The sequence below is a fragment of the Dermacentor variabilis genome, chromosome 6 (genome assembly GCF_050947875.1).
Source record: "Dermacentor variabilis isolate Ectoservices chromosome 6, ASM5094787v1, whole genome shotgun sequence".
Lineage (NCBI taxonomy): Eukaryota > Metazoa > Arthropoda > Arachnida > Ixodida > Ixodidae > Dermacentor > Dermacentor variabilis.
Genome location: NC_134573.1, coordinates 197,484,707 through 197,501,572, shown reverse-complemented (window position 1 = coordinate 197,501,572; position 16,866 = coordinate 197,484,707). Strand labels below are relative to the sequence as shown.

The 16,866-nt window shown below is 48.0% G+C and overlaps 1 protein-coding gene across 3 annotated transcripts in view; it reads right to left on the bottom strand.

The window, feature by feature from the left end:
* The window catches only part of LOC142586048 (intermembrane lipid transfer protein VPS13A-like), a 935,034-nt gene that overhangs the window by 511,916 nt on the left and 406,252 nt on the right, over positions 1–16,866 (bottom strand). For all 3 annotated transcript variants that reach the window (XM_075697293.1, XM_075697294.1, XM_075697295.1), the window contains one exon: positions 2,931–3,041. In XM_075697293.1, coding sequence (XP_075553408.1) covers positions 2,931–3,041 — 111 coding nt within the window. The remainder of the gene's footprint in view (positions 1–2,930; positions 3,042–16,866) is intronic.

The window sequence follows — 16,866 nt, the reverse complement described above, 5'->3', positions numbered from 1 at the left end:
TATGATCAAGAGACACAACTCAAGGCTGTCCAGCAGGTCTCGGCAGCTCTAGAGAGGCAGCGCCTGAGTGAAACCGAGGAGAAAGGGGGCAGCACCCCCAGGAAGGGGGCGGCGGCCCTCTCGGACCCGCAGAAGTAGTGAGGGACCAAGACCTCGAGGAGCACAACGCATGAGACTGACATAGTGGCCACATCGCGGTAAAAGCTTGTCCTCCCTGCGTGGAGGGAGCCTAACCGATTCTGCAGGCATTTTCAATAAAGTTGTTCTCTCTCTCTCGCTCACTGCTGGTGAAGTAGCGTTTTAGCCACGACACATGGACAACGTCAGTAGCACACATAAAAGAAGACAGGCGATGTGGAAGCAGAGTGATGAGGTAGGCAACGCCTTTAAACTTGCGGAGAACTTTGTAGGGTCCGGTGTAGTGAGGGAGGAGGTTCTTGCACAGGCCTTTGCGTCGAGACGGCATCCAGTTTAGGAGGGTACTCGACTTCATGGTGCCAGTTATCATAGCATTCTTTTTGGGAGGTTTGCAATGCACATAGCCTAGTGTGAGCAACCTGGCAAGCTATTCTGGCTCAAGAGATGAATTCTTGAGCACATGCGGTGGGTACGGGGATATCCTAGGGAGTTCAGCTGAGGCACTCAGTAAGATCGTTGATCTGTGGATGGCAGGCTGTCATAAGGCAGTACAGCAGCTACAAGGAATATCATTAATGACCTTCGCTAGGAAATTGCGGCCACGATCCGTAAGGAGCTGGTGCGGGGCCCCTTGTTGAAGAATGACGTCACTGAGCAGTAAGTCTGCAACGTCTGTAGCACAGCCACTGGGCAGCTACTGGGCATAATCATATCATATTTGATCGTATTGTCATGTGGTAGTGATGGTGAAGGAAGCAGCAATACGGTGGAATACAAAACTAGCTTTTATTGGGCGAACCTGTGCCCACAAAAACAGGCTACACTTATAGCACAACGATAGCGGCGAACATGGTCGGCGATCGTCGGAAATCTGATCAGCGGGTCAAGTGCGTCAGCTTTTAAAGAGCAGTCGTCGAATGTTCCAGAATAATCGTTCGGACCCACGTGCCTTCCGCAAAGTTCTACACCATTCGCGTCAGGTGATGAAATCAGATAACTTAAGGTTCGGCGACAACAGACAGCGGATAGAAGCATCGATAACTTTCCAGAAACTTCAGATACATGCAGGCGCGTCCCACACTGTGCGATTACATTTGCTAGGCGGCGAAACGTGGTTGCCCGATAAAGATAAGTACACGTGTCAGTATAGTCAGTTGCGACGGCAGTGCATTTGTTGCGAGATACTGATGTAGGGAAAGGTTTGAGCAAGTCAAGGCTGACGCGAAAGAAGGGCTCTGATGAAATGTCGACAGATTGAAGCAGGGCAGCCTGTGGAAGAGCAGGATGTTAGCGCTGTTGACAGTACTCAAAGGCAGCAACGTATTAGCACACAGAACGATACAAGCCAGGCCAAAAGAACTGCCGTCACATGCGGTTGTAGGTGCGTGAGGCACCGAGGTGTCCCGAAGTTCGAGCATCGTGTAGATGTTGAAGACTGGTGGTATGCAGGTGTTGAGGAATAACTAGCAAAACTTCCGGCCAGTCAGGTTTCATATTGCAACAGTATATAATTTCATTGTGCAGGACATACTGACATAAAGAAGGGTTGGAATGTGCAGAACAGAGTTGCTGAATGATGAGCTTTAGAGATTCATCCCAATGCTGGTCGGTGCAGCTGATGTCGCGCAAGTCAGATAGGGCAAGCACACAGGAATCATTATCATGGCCAGCGAGGCCATGACAATGAGGCCTTTCCGCCGGACCGTTCAAACTTGAGAAGCGGAACTTCACCACAGTTTAGCCCATGTGTTAGGCTGCCATCAGTACGTGATGCCACCTGTGACTTCTCGAGTCTATATATATTTGTGCGCAATAAAGGAGGTGCGTTCTTTTCATTGAGCTGCAAAGCGCCTCCATGTCACTTGTTGCCTGTGTGCATGTACTCCCATGGCACAATACACGAGACGCTTCCTATTAGCAAGCATACTAGAGTCAATGTCATCTTGCATACCAGGTCAGATGGTACCAAAGATAGTCTTCCTTATGTACTAACAAGACCAGATGCCTACAGGTAAGCATTTTTTCCCCATGACCATTGACAACAGATAATTTATAGCCAACATTAAATTCCTATATCCATCAAATCCTTGAATTCCCTTGAGGTAGACATTTCGTAAGTTCCACAGCTTACAAAAAGTAATGGCCTAGTGATAACATATCTGAACAGAGCCGTTAAACACAACAGTGAACACTAGCTGACTGGCAAGAGAAAACCAAAATTACAAGGCCAATACGTTGTCATGGTGTAGTGATGGTGAATAAATAATGAGTCTGACAATTCACCATGGCATGCCCAGAAAAATCAGAAACAATAAAGTGACAACAGCAGTGGTGAGCACAATCCGCAGTTGTCAAATCTAGTCTCACAGCTCGAGTCAGTCCAGTGAATTTATGCACACATTACCATATGTTCCAGAGCAATGACTCGTGCTCTGTAATGTACCTAGATTTGAAAAGTTACGACCACTAACACTATTCACATCATACTTGCAACCTGATTAGACACGACTTCCTAATTCTTGATTTGGTGAAGACATTTGTGAAGCTTCACATACACTAAGCATGTCTTTCTCGAGAGCGACAACTTGGCAACAGCGGCAATCCAGTAAAAGCAGTCACCTTCTCGAAATAAAACAGCGCATACATGACAATTCACCAATGTGCTCAGAGCTGCACTTGAATGTTGCCATGCAAATTTTAAGGTAGAGCACTAGTATCACCAGCAAGTGAAAATGACCCGAGTGAAACAAGATGGCAAACATAGAAAAGGGTAAGTATACTTATATGCTTACTTTGACAAGCACAGAGAGGAGCGACTCTGGGCCCAGCAAGTTGTCAACTATAACAGCTTCCTGGGACACATGACGGTGTTGTGGACAGACCATCTTTCTCTCCTGGACATCCTAAAGAATCAAAATGTTTAGCAACAACAAACATGGTATACTTTTCCTTAAGATTTGCAATAGCATTGATACACACATTTTCTACAGTCCACAATACTGGGAAACTGGCTATTCATAAAGAATGCTGGAGCTACAAACACAAGTCATTTCCATTAATACGAGACTTTTACAATAATAAAAATTAGGCACATATAAAAAGTTCGAAGGGCAATCATGGTAGATGGCAGAAAAAAAATTTGTTAAAAGAAGCACATAACGAATTTGACAGTTTTGTGTTCATCAACGGCTATAGCAAGGTTTAGCATTGATCTTGAACTCTTTGGACGATGTTTGAACTGTGCGCGGGTGTGACATACTCGCTCAACATAGCACACAAGGCTGCTGGGCAGAAGAAACAGTGCCCCGAGAGCTGCCAGGCATCGTGCCACGCTGGCGTGAAGAAGAGCACCACCAGTGGCATTGCAGGCGTCGCATCTCGATGGTGCACAAGATGAGATGACAGGAAACTATCGGGATTGGCCAGTGCTCATTAAAATATTAGACAACATTAGCTTGATGTTTACTGCTCGTACAGCTCAGACCAGTGCATACACACATCAGTTCAGCAGCAATGCTAGTCTGCTTATACTGCGCATCCATGCAATGCTCATGACAGAGAGAGAGAGAGAGAGAGAGAGAGAAAACATTTATTTATCATGAGTTTGGGCGACTTCCTCGCAGGGTGGAGCCCTTAGTTCAGGGCCCCATTGGCTCTCGCCACTCCGCGTGCCCGCCGGATCAGCCGTCGCTGCTCTTGCGGGTCTGAGCTGGTCAGCGCAGTCTCCCAGGAGGAAGGGGTAGGTGAAGGAATAGGGGAGTAGCCCGGAGGGTGTGGGCACTCCCACGTGCAATGATATACTGTGGGCTTTGCTCCACAATAGGGACAGTATGAGGGATATTGTGTGGGGTGGAAAAGGTGAAGGTAAAAGAGGCAGGGAAATGAATTAGTTTGAAGCTGTCGCCACGCGACGGCATCTTCTTGATTAAGGGAATTATGTGGGGGAGGGAAGTGTCTCCTGGTATCTCTGTAATATTGTAGAGTTTCAGTGTAGTTCAGTGGTTCTGTAGGTGCGTCGTCTGGGTTGGACAGCTATTCCAATGGCGCCCGGTTAGCGAGCTCTCGGGCTACCGCATTAGCGCGTTCATTACCATGGAGAGAGGCGTGTCCAGGTGTCCAGATGATACGCACCTTGTGTAACGCTGTGGGGTGTAATGATGTAAGGATGCGGTGTGTGTAGGGTGTCACCCTCCCTTGTGCCAAAGTCCTGCAGGCGGTCTGAGAATCAGTGACCACTGTGATAGGTCCATCCGGCACCGGCATGGTTGAAGCATGTACGATGGCTAGGGCAATAGCAGCCTCTTCCGCCGTGCCACTGTCCACAGTGTTGAGCGTGGCCGAAGCTCTCAGAATGTCTGCACTATCTAGTACGACTAGACATAGACATAGACTAGACATAGGGCACGTTTCTGTGGGTAGCGTGCCACGTCGGTGTATAGGACTGGAGTGTTTGATTTGTCATCGCCAAATAGGCGAGCCAGGGCTTGTGCTCTTGCCTTTCGTCGACCTTTATGACGGTCAGGGTGCATATTCCGGGGAATCGGGGCCACGTGAATTTTGTTGCGAATGCTAAGCGGAAGAAGTGTGCGGTTTTCCTGTTGTGGTTTTCTTGGTATTTGGTATCCTAGCCGGGATAGAATGTGGCACCCTTGCATTGTTCGTTGCAGACGTTGCAATTGGCTGTTAAAATGACCTTCAACTAGTTCGCAGATGGTGTTGTGCACCCCCAGTCGTAGTAGGAGCTGCGTAGACGCATGTTGGGGTAGTCCCAGCGCTGCCTTTAGTGCCGTACGGAGGAGGGTGTCCATCTGGTGCATCTCAGTCTGAGTCAGATTATGATAGGGGAGGTGGTATGTTAATCGGCTAATTATGAGGGCTTGCATGATTCGGAGTACGTCGTTTTCTTTCAGTCCTTGTCGGCGGTTTGTAATGCGCTTTATCATGTGCGTTATTTGGGTAAGTTGTTGGCGGAGCACGTGTAGGGTATGTGTGGCCTTCCCGTTGTGTTGTATGATAAGTCCTAGTACACGTAGTCTGTCTACCCTTGGAATAACGTTGCCATTGAGATGCAATGTGATGGCTGGTGGAATATGGGCCTTGTTCCGTTTTTTGAATACAAGCAGGAGCTCAGACTTCTCAGCCGCGCATGTGAGTCCTCCGGCTGTTGCATACTCTTGAACTATATTTACGGCTTCCTGTAGTGCGTCTTGAATGGCGCCGTCTGACCCTGCGGTTACCCAGATTGTAATATCATCGGCGTACAGGGCGTGCTGCACGTTCGGAAGTTTGTCGAGGAGCGGTGGTAGCTTTGCCATCGCCACGTTGAACAGGGTGGGTGAGAGAACCGAACCCTGGGGAGTCCCTCTGCCGGAAAGAGCAGGTTGTATGTTCTGCTTTTAACAATCATTTCAGTAGTGTATTCACAACGGATGACGGTTGTCTGCCCTCTTTTTACATGGATATGCTTCCCATTCCCGATATTGTTATTTCTGAGAATGGTATACGTCACTTACTGTTAAAAATTGATGAAAAAAAATCCCCCGGTCCAGATGGCATACCAAACACTTTCTTAAAACGTTATGCCGAGTGGTGTGCGAAATACTTGGAAATTTTATTTAGTAAATCGCTTCAGGATGGCATCCTTCCGGATGACTGGAAGACAGCAATAATCAAACCCTTGCACAAATCGGGAAACAAGAATTGCATAAAAACTATCGACCAATTTCCCTGACTTCAACAAGATGCAAAATTTTTGAACACATAGTCTATAAGCATGTAATCGGTTTCATTGATGAGCATTGCGTATTGACAAATGCTCAGCATGGATTTCGGCAGGGCTTTTCCACAACCACTCAGTTAGCAGAAATAATTCACGATTTTGCCAACACAATAAATAATAGAAAACAAACCGACGCTATATTCATGGATTTCAGTAAAGCATTCGACAAAGTAGCCCACAGCAAATTACTTCACAAATTAAGTTTTATAATTAGAAATGATAAGTTATTCAAATGGATACAGGCATACCTAACCAACCGTTTCCAATACGTTAAAATAAACCAGACTTCCTCCAACACATTACCTGTTGCCTCTGGCGTTCCGCAGGGATCCGTGCTGGGTCCTCTTTTATTTTTGCTTTATATAAATGACATTGGCAATAATTTATCTGTAAAAATTAAACTTTATGCGGATGACTGTGTACTATATGATGAAATTGACTCACCCCAAGATCAAATGAGGTTAAATAGTGACTTTGGCAAAATAGTTGCATGGTGCCATCAATGGCAAATGACTATTAACTATGAAAAAACCGTCTTTATGAGAATTACACTAAGAAAAAAGCCTCTTCTCTTCCACTATTTTGCCCAGAACACTTATATCTCCGAAGTATCTCACTATAAATATCTCGGTGTACACATATCCCACAATCTTTCCTGGTCAAAACATACTGACACTGTAATGGCTAATTGTCTTCGCAAATTGTTCACCCTCAGACGGTCGCTTAAATTCTCCACACCAACTGTCCGCCTCCTGGCATATAATACAATAGTTCGTCCTACTTTAGAATATCCAATAATCATTTGGGACCCTTACACAAAAACAAATATAGAGAAATTAGAAAGAATTCAAAAGAAAGCTGTCCGATTCATCTGCAATTCTTACGGTCGAACATCTATAACAGATCTCCTTAAACGTAGTGGCTTCTCTTCGATTACAGAACAAAATCGTGTCTCCCGATTAAAATTCTTTTTTCAACTAATGAATGGCCACTACCATATTGATACCTCACACATCTTAACACCTTTAACTGGTTATGCTACTCGTCATAAACACTCCCTAGCAGTAACCCCGTTAACACCGCACAACAACTGCTTCAAATACTCTTATTTTACAAGAACAATAGTTGATTGGAATAAACTTCCTGATAAAGTCGTTACAGAAAATTCTTTATCCCGTTTTCAGGTGCACCTGCACTCATGAATCAACCGCACATACTTTATTTGCTCCTTTTTCCATGCATTTTGTCCTTTTGCCATTTTCGAATTCAAGCGTCGGCATGATTGCTTAAACTTTATGTTTTTGTGGATGTACTTGAATGTTCCCACCCTGCTAAGATCTTGTAAAAGATCGCAGTATCTATAAATAAATAAAAAAATAAATAAAGTTTTATGATATCAGACCGAATATCACCTAGGCCGATGGTGGCTGTTCGGTCAGATAAAAAGGCTCGGACATAATCATAGATGCGCTTTCCGCATCGAGAGAATGCAAGGTTGTTTAGAATGAGGTCATGTGAGACGTTATCGAAGGCTCCTTTGAGGTCCAACGCCAGAATGGCTCTTGTTTGAGCTTTACTTGGACCATCCACAACCTCCTCCTTAAGTTGTAGGAGTATGTCCTGCGCAGACAGACCTGGTCGATAGCCGAATAAGGTATTGGGAAAGAACAGGTTCGCTTTGAGGTGAGGCTGGAGGCGATTTAGAACTACGTGCTCGAAGAGTTTGCCAATACACGAAGTCAAGGAAATGGGTCTGAGATTTTGGAGGGACAGCGGTTTCCCGGGTTTCGGAATTAAGGTGATATAGGCGTGTCGCCATTCCTGTGGAAGCGTTCCGTTTTGCCAATTGTCGTTGTAGTATGCAGTGAGTTGCCGTATGGCCTGGTCGTCGAGGTTGCGTAGCAGTGCATAGTGAATGCCGTCTGCTCCGGGGGCCGTGTTTCGTCTTATGCCGTGTAGGGCTGCCCTCACTTCTGTCTCTGTAATATCGCCATCCAATTGGGTTTCTTCCTCATGTGGATAGTCTTTGTACTCCGGTCGGTGGCCTGTAGCAATGTATCTTTGTTGCAGTGTTTGGAGGAGCGCGTCATCATTCATTTGTTCTTTGTGAATGATAGTGAGGACTGTGTTCGTTGTGTGCGTTTTTGTGTGCGTTGGGTCGAGTAGTGCTCTGAGGAGGGACCACGTTTTGGAAGTACTTAGTGTGCCATTAAGGCGGTCGCAGAGGTTGTGCCAATTACTATTAGTGAGGCTGGTGGCGTATTCTTCAGCTTCTGCTGTGATCCGGGCGATTCTTTGTTTCAGCCTACGGTTGTGTCTCTGCCTCTTCCATCGTTTTGTCAGGCCTCTTCGAGCATCCCAGAGATGGAGCAGATGTCTGTCCACATCAGGTGTCTCCGTTGTTGCAGTAATTTGCTTAGTGGCTGCTTTAAAATCTGCTTGTAGCTATTGTGTCCACTCGCGTAGAGATGGCGGGTCGTGTTGTTCAGATTTGGTTCTGTTGCGCCGGAAAGTGTCCCAGTTTGTTATTTTAATTGAACGCTCTGAGGTGTGTATGGCCACCAGTTGGACGTCTGTGGCTACAATGCTGTGGTCACTGCCCAGATTCTCCATTAGGTTGTTCCAGGAGCATTGAGTCAACCCCTTGACCATTGTTAGGTCAGGGCAGGTATCCCTGCTTACACTGTTACCCGTTCTGGTTGGTTTGTCAGGTTCTTTCAGCAGAGTGAATTGATGAAGGTTCATGGCGTGGGCTAGACGGCGGCCTTTTGGAGTTTCTGTTTGGTACCCCCATGCTGGGTGGGACGCATTGAAATCTCCCAGAATAATCAATTTTTTTGGCTTGTTTACTGGTGGCCGAAAAAAGTTGCCCAAAGTCGTCTCGTCGCGATTTGGGTGCACTGTAGATATTAAGTAAAAACAAGCTGGGTTCATATCGATTCCTAGGTACAATTTCTAAGAGCACATGCGGAATGTGACAGCTGTCGAGCGTGTGCCCGATCACTGTGATTTGTTTGGACACAAAGGTGGCAGCTAGTGGTTGTTTGGTGGTGTCATGCTTGTCGGTGTATGCATTGTATCCACTGAGTGTGGGAGTGCAATGTACTTCTTGAAGTGCTATAACGTCTGGTGGGTGAGGACGTGTGGCTAGGAACTGTGTGAGGGAACCCTTCTTCCTTCGGTACCCTCTACAATTCCATTGCCACACCCGGAAGGTGGTGGTAGTGCGCCTCTTAGGTTTATTTTATTTATTTTTTTATTTATGCAGCATTGATTTAGACACTGTGAAGGTCTTGGATGGCAAGGCTAAAGGCAGTACATTGTCTGCCTGACTAAGGCCCTGTCACCCATACATTGCTCAACAGTGCGGTAGCATATAACATACAGATAGTATACACACATATCAATAGCGTGGATTAGACATACATAGCATACATTGCAAACATACGTGCATTAAATTCAACAATCACTATACAACTTTCCAAGTAGAGATAGTTTAGGATCAACAGAGTAATATGAACACGAAAAAAGAACTTTATCTATTTACAAGCACAAAATGAAACGCACTTAAAATAATTGTACGTAAAAGACACAAAAACCAATTAGCACAATGTCAATCAGAAAGAGAAAGCAAATATTTTTTCATGGCACTTTTAAAGCAGTTTAATGATCTGAAGTTCTGCGCTATAGTGATCGTGTTAGGATGTGCATTTATGAAGGATGGGACTAAGTATGCTAGTTGTTTTCTACCGTAGTTCGTCCTGCAAAATGGAACTCTAATATGGTCATGCCTGAAATTGTATTGGGTGTAGCTTGAGAGGTGGTTTTGATAAAGAATGAGTGAATTTTTCACGAGTTCGCCTCGTATGTATATAGCGAGCTTAAGTTCGTACAGTTGATTAATTTTTAAAAGTGCATGCTTTGTGAAAAAAGGTGCCGTGTGATCGCGGTGTGATCGTGCTTGCCATGACTGGTTGATACCGCCTCGCTGGTGAGGGTAGGTGTTGTTGTACGAGCCGGACGGGTATAAGGGTGTGACCTTCTTGGTTCTCTAGTGGCGTTAGTGTCATGTGGAAGTGAGTCGTTTTGATGGCTGAAAGTTGAGCTAAAGGTTGCACTGATGAATTGTTTCATGTCAGTCATGGCTTGTTGTATGACCTGTTGTAGCATGTGCTTGACATCAGCCATGATCTCTTCCTTCATTTTTTGCATCTCCGCTCTTAAAACAGTCGCCATTTCCTCTATCATTGCGCACACTTCTTGTTTGGTGCAGGAATTGTGAGGGAGTTTCTCAGGTGCGAGTGTGTGTGTCTGGGTGAGTGAAAGCGTACATCTGAAAGCCTACATCTGAAATTGCGCAATAAGAGCTCGCAGCTGCCCCCGCTACCGATCGACGACTTGAAAGTGGTCTTCCGACCGAGAGATGGACTGAATCTCGGTGAGTGGCCGCAGCACTCTATAGCCAGAGCTATAGGCACAGCGGCTCAATTAAACGAGAGCACGCTCCACCAGCTAACCATCCGCATACGCCGAGAGCAGAACGTCGCAGTGGTCAGCACACCGGACGAAGAACTAGCGGCAAGACTGCAGCTGATCAAGTCTATATGCCTGGAAAACAAGCAGTACGAGGTTCAGGCCTATGTGGCTGCTCCGGATGCTTCCTGCAAAGGAGTCATCTCCGGCATAGAAAAGAACACAACCCCGACAACGCTGATGACAAATATCCGATCACCGATGGCTCAGGTCCTGCATGCACGAATGATGGGAACTTCAGCCACGGCCATCATCACGTTCTCTGGCATTCGGGTTCCCCGGTACATCTACTATTACGGAGCAGAATACCGGTGCTACATTCATAAACCCCGACAGCAGCTGTGCAGCGGGTGCCTCTCCACGGGTCATCGAGCAGATGTGTGCCCAACCCCGATAAACCCCGGTGTGCTGCGTGCGGAACTTCCAACCCCTCCGAAGGACATGACTGCACGCTGAAATGTTTTCATTGTGGTGGTGAGCACCCCGCCACTGACTCTCGATGTCCTGTAAGGCAACGCAAACCATTTAACAAGAGCCACGTGTTCCGAGAGCAGCAGAAAATGGCGGAGCAACAACTCCAGCACGACAAGAAGTCTAGCAAGGTAACGACATTCAACGATGCGGCACCTGGGACTACTGATGCAACACGTGGTCGTCCTCGCTACCGATCCCGGGGACACAGCCAGTCCCAAAGTCGCAGTAGGTCCAGGGTCCGCAGGCCATCCAAGGACCAGAAGCAACCACGTGGTCGAAGCCGATCTGGGAGCCGCAGCCTGACGCAGCAGAAACAGCCACCGAAGGAACCTCAGGCCGCGTGGACGAAAACGACCGACCATCACACCAGGAAGGCGACAGCGGTGAGCAGAAGTGAAAGGCAGAATACTGCACTGGCTCTGCCACTGAGGCATAGCGTTGGTGGTGCATCCATGCAGCTTCATATTTCTTGATTCCAATGCACTCGCGTCTTGGAGACCCTCTGACCCTCCTTGCACAAGCTGCGCATGCATGTCAATAGTGGGGACATACCACAAAGGCACCAACAGCGTGAATGTGCCTCAAAATGACTATCCAACCAAAACAATAGCGGACATAATTTTAGGTTTAATAGTCAGAGATAACACCGGGCTATCAAACTGAATTATAGTGGAACTAATGGGTATCTCAATAAGATCACTTAGCAATAGACAAAAATATAAGCCATATCACTACTTATAGTTATCAGTGGGCCAACCAGGCTCAGAAATAGAAGCTGCGCAACATTATCCATACCAAGACACACAGTCGGCACGTCGTTGACCAATCAACTGCCAACTTCCAGCCTTGCAGTACACCAGTCATAAACAAAGCACAACCTCGAAGGAGTGAAGTTTTGGCGTTCTCTCCATCGAAGGCCACTGCGAGGACGCCAACCACTTCTGCAGGGCATGTCCTTACCTTAGCCACGGAGGGCTTTTTGCCTCATGCACCCTACCCACGCAATGGTGAACACCCACTCAAGATTGAAGCGTACTTCACAGATATTGCAACGGGGGTGCTCGCCTAGCAGCGCTAATTCTAGGCTATAGCGGTAGGCTTAAACAGGTCGGCACTATATCGAAATGGGGAAGCAAGCACTTCTCGTCGTCGTCTTCTCTTTCACCAGCACCATGCCCACTGCCTTCAGTACAATCACTCCGCACGGAAAGTGTAGCCATCCTGGCGACCTAAGGACAGGAGCACACAGGGGGGTCATGGCACTGCTTGAGCCGGGAGACGTGAACAATCTCCTGGCCACGACGACGCTGGTTGTAAGGCGCTTCCATTGGCTCGATGAGGTAGTTGACCGCGGATGTTTGTTTCAGTACCCGATAAGGACCGTGGTACTTGGAGAGCAGCTTAGAGGAAAGGCCTAGAGGAGTAGAGGGCACCCACAACCAGACCAGTAAGCCAGGAGCAAAGTACGCAGCCATAGTAGATGAATAATGGCGATGCTTTTGGCGCCACTGGTCCTGGGATGTGAACGAACGAGCGAGCTGGCGACATTTTTCGGCGTAAGCAGCCGCTATAGAAACAGTCGTCCACTCCGAAGCATCTAGCGGGCAAGGTAGAATCGTGTCTATAGTTCATGAAGGTTCGTGTCCGTAAAGGAGAAAGAAAGGGGAGAACCCAGTGGTGCTTTGCGTGGCAGTATTGTAAGCGTAGGTGACGAAAGGCAGAATGCGATCCCAATTCGAGTGGTCAGATGAAACATACATGGCCAACATGTTGCCAAAGGTGCGGTTGAAACGTTCTGTCATCCCATTAGCTTGAGGATGACATGCCGTGGTAGTGCGGTGAATGATGCGACACTCCTTTAGCAATGCTGAAATGACATCTGAGAGGAAAACGCGACCACGGTCGCTCAGTAATTCTCAAGGTGCTCCATGGCGTAAAAGCGGGTTTTGAAGGATAAAACTGGCGATGGCTTTTGCTGTGGCAGATGCTAGGGCTGAAGTTCCAGCGTACCACGTGAGGTGGTCCATATCAACAATAACTCAGCAGTTGCCGCTTGGAGTGTTGGGAAGTGGACCATATAGGTCAATGCGGACGCGGTCGAACATACGTGCGGAGCATGGTAAAGGTTGCAAGGGGCCGGTGGCATGTTGAGGTGGTGTCTTGCGTCGTTGGCATATGGGGCATGACCGGACGTACTGGCGAATGAAACGGTACATACCGCGCCAGTAGTACCAAAGCTGGAGGCGAGAGTATGTCTTTAATACACCAGCGTGGCCGCATTGTAGGTCATCGTTGAACGTGGCGCAGATGTCGGATCGGAGGTGTTGGGTTATAACAAGCAACCACTTGCGGATGCTCGAATTGTAGTTGCGGCAGTACAGCAGGTTATCCCGAATGATGAAGTGCGTGGCTTGACGATGGAGCGTCTGAGAGATCAGCGCTGGCGACTGGCTAGACAGGAAGTCAATAAGCGAAGAGATCCATGGGTCTTTGCAGTGCTCTGATGGCAAGTCGGAAATGTTGAGGGCGAAGGCTCCTTAGGTGGAAATACGGGAGTGGACAGGACCAGAGGGGAGGGGTGACCGGGACAGAGTGTCTGCGTCTGAATGCTTTCGGCCTGAGCAATAAACGACGTGGATGTCGTACACTTGTAGGCGCAATGCCCAACGGGCGAGCCGACCAGCTGGATCTTTTAGTGAAGATAACCAGCATAGGGCATGATGGTCGGTCACAATGTCAAATGGACGCCTGTACACATAAGGATGAAATTTTCCGATAGCCCAAATGATGGCCAGACATTCCTTCTCAGTAACAGAGTAGTTCGCCTCGGCCTTGGTAAGGGTGTGGCTGGCATATGTGACAACATACTCTTCGAAGCCATCCTTGCGTTGTGCAAGAACAGCGCCAAGCCCGACACCACTAGCGTCTGTATGGATCTCAGTTGTAGCAGAGGGATCAATATGTCGCAGTACTGGAGGAGAGGTGAGAATGCGTCGCAGTTCTTGGAATGCGTCGTCACACATTGGGGACCAGGCTGATAGGTCAGAGCTGCCGGTGAGAAGCTGCGTCAAGGGGGCAATGATAGAAGCAAAGTTACGGATGAAGCGTCAGAAATATGTGCACAGGCCGATGAAGCTGAGAAGCTCTTTCGTGGTGGTTGGTTTAGGGAACTCAGATATGGCGCAAAGTTTCGTGGGGTCCAGGAGGATACCGTCTTTTGAAACTACATGGCCGAGAATAGTAAGCGTGTGAGTGCCAAAGTGGAATTTCTTCAAATTTAGTTGCAGTCCTGCAGTGGAGAGGCACGCAAGGACTTGCTCAAGGCAGCTGGGGTGCGATGCAAAGTCAGTGGAAAAGACCACAATGTCATCTAAATAACAGAGGCACGTTTTCCACTTCAGCCCTCGAAGAATGGTGTCCATCATTCGCTCAAAAGTGGCAGGCGCGTTGCAGAGGCTGAATGGCCTGACGGTAAATTCATATAGCCCATCAGGAGTTAAAAAGGCTGTCTTCTGGCGATCGGCCTCTGCCATTGGCACTTTCCAGCACCTGGAGCGTAGATCCAGCGAGGAAAAGAATTCCGCTCCCTGCAGACTGTCCAAGGCATCGTCGATGCGCAGCAGAGGATAGACATCTTTGCGCTTTATTCGGTTAAGGCAGCGATAGTCGTTGCAGAACCAAAAGGAGCCATCTTTTTTTTTAACAAGGACAACTAGAGATGCCGAGGGACTGTTAGAGGGCTGGATGATGCCAAGCTCCAGCTTGTCGTCAACGTGCTGGTTGATGATACGGCATTCAGCGGTCGACACCCGATACGGACGCTGGCGCAATGGCGTTTGTTGACCGGTGTCAATACGGTAAACGACTGTGGACGCTCGGCCCAAGGATGGTTGATCAAGGTCAAATGAGGAACGAAAACGTTGGAGAAGCTTGATGATTTCTGTGTGCTGCGCAGGTGTGAGTTCTGCATCGATGGCACGAGCGAAGACGACTACAGGGGCATCGGCCGCGGCGGGAGGAGTGAAGGTACAAATCGGAAGTGATACCATATCACCAAACATGGTGGCTGGGAGAACGCAATCGAAAGCTTCAGAGGCACCCAGGCACTCGCCGCAGAGTAGGGATGATGGGCAGGCAGACGTATTGCACATGTAAAGGGCAGCAGAACTGTCGCAAAAAGTGATGACAGCAAACGGAAGCAGAAAGTTCCGGCAGCGCGCACAAGTGGCCGACGGCGTAAACAGAACAGATGGGTTTGCAGCAGAGTTACATGACACAGGAACCAGAGCGACAGAGAAAGGTGCGATACTGATGTCAGAGGCGGCAACAACTTTAGTAGAATAATGGTCGTCAGGGTCAAAGCACGGCACTGATAAAGTAAGTTCAGCACAAGTGCAGTCGATAAGAGCTTGATTGACAGATAGGAAATTCCATCCAAGAATAACATTGTGCGAGGAACGAGGTAGGACGACAAATTCGATAGCATACATGACGCTTTGAATGACGACCCGAGCTGTGCATGATGCTAAAGGCTGAATGCGATGCGAGGTTGCCGTACGCAGAGAAAGGGAGGTAAGGGGAATAGTCACTTTGTTCAAATTGTGGCAAAGCTTCTCATTAATAATAGAAACGGCGGCTACGGTGTCGATAAGTGCGTGTACGGTGACGCCGTCTATGGACAGTTCAATTTCCTTCGCCGGGGCAGAATGAGGCTTTGAAATGTTCGATGTAAACGTAGTTCTTGCATCTGGAACTGCCACTGTTAGTTTTCCTCTTGGGCTCGGCTAGGTCGGCGAACCATCGGGGAATTGGATCAGCGACGTGGGGAAGGTGACCGGCGTGAATCGAAGGGGAGGTGACTGTAAGACGAGTCCGGAGGAAGGTTAGATGGGTCCTTACGCGGAAGTCGAGCAGGCCCGTAGCTTGAGGTGCCCCCACTGCCGAGTAAACGGGGGATGCGACGGCGGCAGAATCGTGCTATGTGGCCTGGAAAATGGCAGGAATAGCATATTGGCCGGTTATCAGGTGTACGCCATGGGTTGACAAGAGGGGCTCCAGCGGCCGAGTCAGGGACGACAATTGGACGCGAAGGTGGCGGCGGCACATGGAAGGTGCCGGTGGCCCAGTAGGCATCAGGAGCCGGCGGAGCGTAAGGCCGGGTGACAATGTCAGCGTAAGTTAGCGGTCCAGCTGCAGGCTGCGGAGGTAGGGCAGATGACAGCGCAGCAGCAACTTGCATCTGAATGAATGCCTGGAGTGTGGATGGTAATAAAAGGTGTGAAGCAAGCAGAGACAAGAGATGATCCGGCGGGAAGCAAGTGATGGTAGTTCAAGTGTACGTTTTAGTGCGGTTATGCTGGTATCACGAGAGTAATTGGAAGTTATAAACCGAGCAGCGCGATCTTGTATCGCTTCTATGTCATAGGTTAGATACGAATGGGAAGGGTGCCAGATAGATGACGCATATTCCAACTGTGGACGTACGAATGTTAGATATGCTAGCTTTCTAATTTCTGGTGATGCGGCTTTCAGGTTGCATTTTAAATATCTAAAGGTGCATGAAGCTCTAGAACAGATGGTGTCAATATGAGTTGCCCATGACAGTGTCGCTACAATGTGAACGCCAAGATATTTATAAGACGGGGCATTATTGGTAGGAGCTGAATTTATGGTTTAGGTGTGACTGGTTTAGGTGTGACTGGTTAAGCTGTGGTTGCGGGTGAATGACAGAGCTTTGCATTTAGTAAGGTTAAGCGGCATGTACCATTTCTCGCACCATACTGCGATGGAATCGAGATCCTGTTGTAGTGCGGTGATGTCATTCAAGCCTTTGATTGGGGAATATAGGACACAGTCATCTGCGAAAAGACGTAATTTATTCTTTATGTTAGCAGATAAGTCATTGATGTAGATGAGGAAAAGTAGAGGCGATAAACACGCGC